At 41.5% G+C, this 6000-nt stretch overlaps 1 protein-coding gene across 4 annotated transcripts in view; it reads left to right on the forward strand.

Annotated features, from left to right (window-relative positions):
- The window catches only part of IL18RAP (interleukin 18 receptor accessory protein), a 132898-nt gene extending 128243 nt beyond the window's left edge, over positions 1–4655 (forward strand). For all 4 annotated transcript variants that reach the window (XM_033947580.1, XM_033947581.1, XM_033947582.1 and 1 more), the window contains 2 exons: positions 50–232; positions 4246–4655. In XM_033947580.1, coding sequence (XP_033803471.1) covers positions 50–232; positions 4246–4595 — 533 coding nt within the window. In that variant the 3' untranslated portion in view covers positions 4596–4655. The remainder of the gene's footprint in view (positions 1–49; positions 233–4245) is intronic.
- Positions 4656–6000: the final 1345 nt, after the last annotated feature.

The raw sequence follows: 6000 nt of genomic DNA on the forward strand, positions 1-6000 counted from the left end.
AACTAGGGGGTCATTACACAACTGTTCAGTGGTTTTCTTTTTTTTGCAGACCATAAAGAATTTGATGCATTTGTCTCATACGCAAAGCAGGACTCATTTGACTGCAGTGACATAGAGGAAGAGAGTTACTTTGATGAGGAGAGGTTTGCAGTAGAGTATCTTCCAGAGGTACTGGAAAAAGTATACGGATACAAACTATGCCTGCTTGAAAGGGACATCCTTCCTGGAGGAGGTAATATCCCACTCGATGCAAAAAATAAAATGTATAAACCCTGCCTGGATGTAAAATACTAATAAAATTAACTCCAGGGAGTTCCAATCAGTAACTCTGTGATGAAGCTAGACAATATCATTTCTTAAATCACAGTATAAATATATAAATACTAGTCTTATAGCCCGTTACATTAATATAGCCCGTTACATAGAATATATGTGTGTGTCTGTCTTTATTTCTTTCTCTCTCTCTCTCCTTAGCCGCTTTCTGTATTTCTGTCTTTCTTTCTTTTTCCTCGGCTGTCCACCCATTCTCCCTTCCTTTTACTTTCCCTGTGTCCACCACCACCCCTTCACTGCTCCCCTTATCCAGCAGCAGCCCTTCTCCCTTTTTTTAATCTCCCCCCTGTCCAGCAGCACCTCTTTCCTGTCCCCCTGTCCAGCAGTAGGCCTCCCTTCCTTTTTCTCCCCCGTCTCTTCCCCTGTCCATCAGCACCTCTTTCCTGCTCCCCCGTCCAGCAGTAAGCCTCCCTTCCTTTTTCTTCCCCAGCACCTCTTTCCTGCTCCCCCATCCAGCAGTAGGCCTCTCTTCCTTTTTCTCCCCCCATCTCTTCCACTGTCCAGCAGCACCCCTTACCTCGCATGTGCCGTCCGCCGACAGCCACCGACAGCCGCGGCAGCCTCCATTCTTTTTCTCCCCCTGCCTCTTAACCCTGTCCAGCAGCACCCCTTACCTCGCATGTGCCCTCCGCCGACAGCAGCGGCGGCCTGCAGACGCCAAGAGCTGCCGCGGCCGACAGCCTTAACGCTGCTTGAAGCCGATAAAACTCTGAGCCACGCATGCACACTCCTACCTGCGGGGACCTACAGCATACGGAAAACGGAAGCACGCAGGTAAGAGCGCGCATGCACAGCTTAGGGTTTTATTATATTTGATACACCATGATATTTTTTTATGAAGTGCTCAGACCTGCAACCTTAAAGATTTAGGCCCTCTTTGACTAAGGTGTGCTAACTGATTAGCCCGCACTAATTGAATTAGCGTGCATTAAACGCTAATGCGTGCAAGTTAGTCTATGGATGCGTCAGCGTTTAGCGCACACTAATCGGTTAGCGCACCTTGGTCAAAGAGGGGGGGGGGTTAGTGTAAAAAACCAAAACCAAAGGGCTCCTTTTACTAAGCTGCGATAGCGTTTTTAGTGCATGCAGGTTTTTTTTTTTTTTTTTTTTTTTTTTTGAAATCATAAAAATGTTTACTTTTCAGATACAAAGGACACAATTGCTTATCAGAAAATGAGAATTTTTCTTCATCTGTGTAATACTTTTAGTTGGAAAATACAGCTACAGCTTAAATGTTGCGCTAACAGATTTATCTTTCAGGTAATACTTTAAATTTGAAATACATTCTTCTTCTTTAAGCTAAAAAAAATACACATTAAAACTCTACTAAACTAAAATCAAATGGTTATGTGAGACCTTTAACTTAAATTATATGTATTTGCTATTTTTGTGAAAAAATATGCCAGTATAAAACATTAAACAAGCATGTATGTCACATACATTATTTAAGCAATTTTAACTAGATTAAATTGAAAACTTTGCAATGTACAATAATTTACAGTATGACAATTGACAAAAAAAAGATATTTTACAAGAAAATTTAAGTCGTGAATCTAAACTTGGTTTACAGATGAAAAATTCAACACAAGTAACATGAATCCTTTTTGGCACATCATACAAAATACAAAATATATATTGCAGTAACAAATAAAAATAATCAGGGTAGCAGCAATCTTTTGTTTCTGGCATCAGCATCGACTGTCTAAAGGGTCGAGGCAAAACACTGTGCCTTCAAGGGTTAGTCCCATTTTGAACCCCTCCTGCATTTCATCTAACTTGGATTGAATATCGGGAAGGAAGTCATCTGCACCATAGTTAAAAGGGTCAAAAGGCTCTGCTCCAAAAAGATCCCTTTTGATCTCCGAAGATCTTGGGGGTACTGGAGGGGATGGGATGCATGTGGGAGATGACAGTGGAGGGGATACAGGAGAAAATGGAACCATATCAAAGATATCAGTGGAAGGCGATTTAGGGGTCAAGCTATTTGCTGGAGATGTGGATATGTCACTTATCCTTAAATGATTTTCTAAATCTTGTACCTTATTCTTCAGTTCAGGATTTTAGCACGCGCTCAACCCACACTACGTGGCTAGAACTAATGCCAGCTCAATGCGCACGCACAGCAATTCGGCACGCACTAAGCGCGTGCTAAAACCGCCATCGATTGTTTTGTTGTTTTAGTTGATTTCAATCAATGTTATGGCGGTCAGGACAGTGATATTTTATGATGGTCCCAGCAGCAACTTCGGTTTGTTTTTTACACTAAATCATTAAGGTTGCGGATCTGAGCACTTCACAAACAAATATTGGGGTCCTTTTACTAAGGCACCTGTGATTTAAGAAATATATTGTAAAATACAAATGACACAAAATATGTTATACATAATACAATGGTACCTTGGTTTACGAGCATAATTCGTTCCAGAAGCATGCTTGTAATTCAAAGTACTCGTATATTAAAGCACATGTCCCCGGCGCCGCTCCAACAACACGCGCACCACGGACAAGCACACAGGACGTCCTGCGTGCTTGTACGTGGTGCGCGTGTTGTTTGAGCGGTGCCGGCTTGAAGGGAGAATTCAGAGGTCCTGCACATGCGTCAGAAGGATGGCGGCCGGCTTGAATCAGAAGCCGGGAGGCGCTGGTGAACGGAAAAGGCATCGGTACTTTGAATTATGAGCATGCTTCTGGAACGAATTATACTATACTATAATGAACTATACTGGGGAGGGGGGCTGGGGATCGCTGGGGCAAGAGGGCTTGGGCTTCCTCTTGCCCCCGATACTGTCGGGGACGGTCGGGGAGTCAGTGGGAAGAGGGCTTGGGCTCCCTCTTGCCACAATGCTGTCGAGGACGGTCGGGGAATCGGCGGGGCAAGAGGGCTTGGGATCCCTCTTGCCCCGATCGTGTTGTGTGTGTGTGTGTGTGTGTGGGGGGGGTGATTCTGTAACCGGTGTTGTTTTTGACAGACACCGGTTACAGAATCTAGCTTTTAGGCGAAGGACTGGCTCCTCCTTCGCCTAAAAGCCCTTGTTTTGGGCGTTTCGGACTTAGGCTTTTTTTTGGTTCATTATATGTAGTAATTGTAGACGTAGTGGTGGTCTGGGCGTTTAAACAGCTGAACGCAGAAGCAGGCCATTATAAAAAAAAACTCCTTTTGGACGTTGGCTTTTTTTGCTTCTACTTTCAATGTTTAAGGCCTTAGGCCAAAAGGGACTTAGACGTTTTTTTTTAGTATGCCCTTCTAGGCTAGTTGTTCAAAGCAGCTATGCAAAAGTGCCTTGAAATATGTTGTATGTGTTAACTATAAGGGCAGATACTGGTTATTCATTCAACAGTTAAAACACAAGCTTTTCAGTTATTGTCATTAAGTTATGCAATTATTGTGTGGTAGTTATACATTTTTACTGCCCTTTAGTAAAAGGGACACAGAATCTCAATGATTTTATTTATATCAAAAATAACTGTATGGTTTTGCCCTGTTTCTACTGTGCCATTCAAACACATATAAATCCAGTTTCAAAACTACTGTAACTCATTAAGGAGCCCTTTTACTGAAGCTTAGCATTCGATATCTGTAAGAAACTTTAGGTAGAACATGGGCTGCTTAGCATCTAGCATATGCTAATTCCATTAGCACACTAAGATGGTCTTTCACTATAGATTAACACATGTTATCTGCCACAGGACCCATTTTATTCCTATGGGTCCTGTTGTAGATAACATGTGCAAATCTTTAGTAAAAGACCCCAAAGCTTTAGTAAAAAGGACCCTAAGAATATTAAGTGAAAATGATTTTGGTCAGGGTCTTTCAAGCTATGCACTAAGAAGTATTTAGATTATATATAATATTTATACTCCTTATTTACTAAGATTAGTTCATATTTATTTTTCTTGCTTTTTTTGGTCCAGCATATATTGAAGATATTGTAAAATACATTAAAAGATGCAGAAGAGCAATATTTATCCTGAGTCCCAGGTACATCAATGGAACGAGCATCTTTGAGTTAGAAGCAGCTATCAACTGCATTATGGAAGACAAAACACTAAAACTAATTTTAATCAAATACAAAACTTTCCAGGAGCCAGCCTCTTTACCTCCCATTGTAAAGAAAGCCCTCACAGTTTTACCAGTGGTTTCCTGGAAAACAAAATCTGTTACTGATACTTCACCAAGGTCCAGATTCTGGAAAAATATTCGATACCACATGCCAGTGAAGAAAACAGAAGGTTGGAAGGAAAGCTTTAAAAGTTTGGGTTGAATGGCATTGTTATTAAAGAACATGAACTATTCAGGAAATAAAGTCTTTGTTTTAAAAGTCTCCTCATGTAAAAATAGGTCCATTAAATGTGTATATTGGTATACTGTACATGTGTAAATGCCATTTTGGAGAGGGGACAGTTTACATGTGCTGATGTGTTCCATGTTTACTTTGCAAGAAGACATAGTAGAGGTGTGGAGAAGGAATGGTTTGAATAAGCTTCATATATCAAAGTATCTGAACACTGGCATTTTCACCTGTTCCCAGGTACAAATTAGTAACTGCTTTAAGGGGCAGGTGTCAATGCTGAGCTCTGGTCAGCATTGACCCACAGCATTGACCCACAGATCACCCTTCTGGCATTGATTCCCCCAATCACCCTTGTTGCCCTGTTAAGATTAGTCTTGGGGTAGTTTGGGGCCTAGAGGTGATAGGAACATTAGGTTAAACTTGGGCATTGCTACACAGCAGTTCAGACCAGGCCTAATTGTATTTTTTTAAAAAGAGAATTAAGCTGTCAGTATTATTGATCCAGTATTATTGATCCCAAAACATTGCAACATGGAACTAGATCTAGATGAGATCACGGGACAGAAGAACCGTGGAGGAAGGCCATTTAGATCATGATGATCTGGGGCATTCCTGAACACCCATAAAAGTTGTCATAGGGCAGGTCTGCTGAAACTCCCCTTTAATGGGCCTATCAGAGAATGGGTTGTGTATGCTTAAGCTGACCTGGCCTTTGCATCACAGTACCGAGTCCTCATTAAGCTGGACCAATCATGAATTGCCAAGCTCCATTACTTCCTTGTTAGCCTGTCAACAGCCAATGACAGGACTTACCATTAATGGTTGTGGAGACAAAATCCTATATAGCAATGGATTTCCTGAAATTGAAGGGTAGATTGGAGGAAAAAAGAATGAGAAAGAGGAGGAGATGGAGAATGAGACTGTGAGAGAGAACTGGTGGATTCCAACTCTGCAGAGAGACTGGAAAGATGTGCCATGGAGAAGGATGCCTTGCCGGGAAGGGAGGGAACAACAATCTCTTCCTGGACAGAGGTGAGAAATGCTGCTACAGTGAAATCCTGTTTTAAATCAGACTCTTTTTAGAGCAGTACTAGCAACTAGCAAAGTTCAAGTTCATTCACTAAAGGCTAGATCAGTGGTCTCAAACTCGCGGCCCGGGGGTCACATGTGGCCCGCCAGGTACTGTTTTGAGGCCCTCGGTATGTTTATCATAATCACAAAAGTCAAATAAAACTGTTTCTTGATCATATGTCTCTTTAGCTATAAATTGCAATATTATTATTAAGACTTAGCCAAAAGGAAAGATTTATAAACTCTATAAATTATAAACTATAAACTATCGAGTTTTACCTCATGGAAAATTGCCATTTCATTA

This window comes from Geotrypetes seraphini, chromosome 6, assembly GCF_902459505.1.
Source record: "Geotrypetes seraphini chromosome 6, aGeoSer1.1, whole genome shotgun sequence".
NCBI lineage: Eukaryota > Metazoa > Chordata > Amphibia > Gymnophiona > Dermophiidae > Geotrypetes > Geotrypetes seraphini.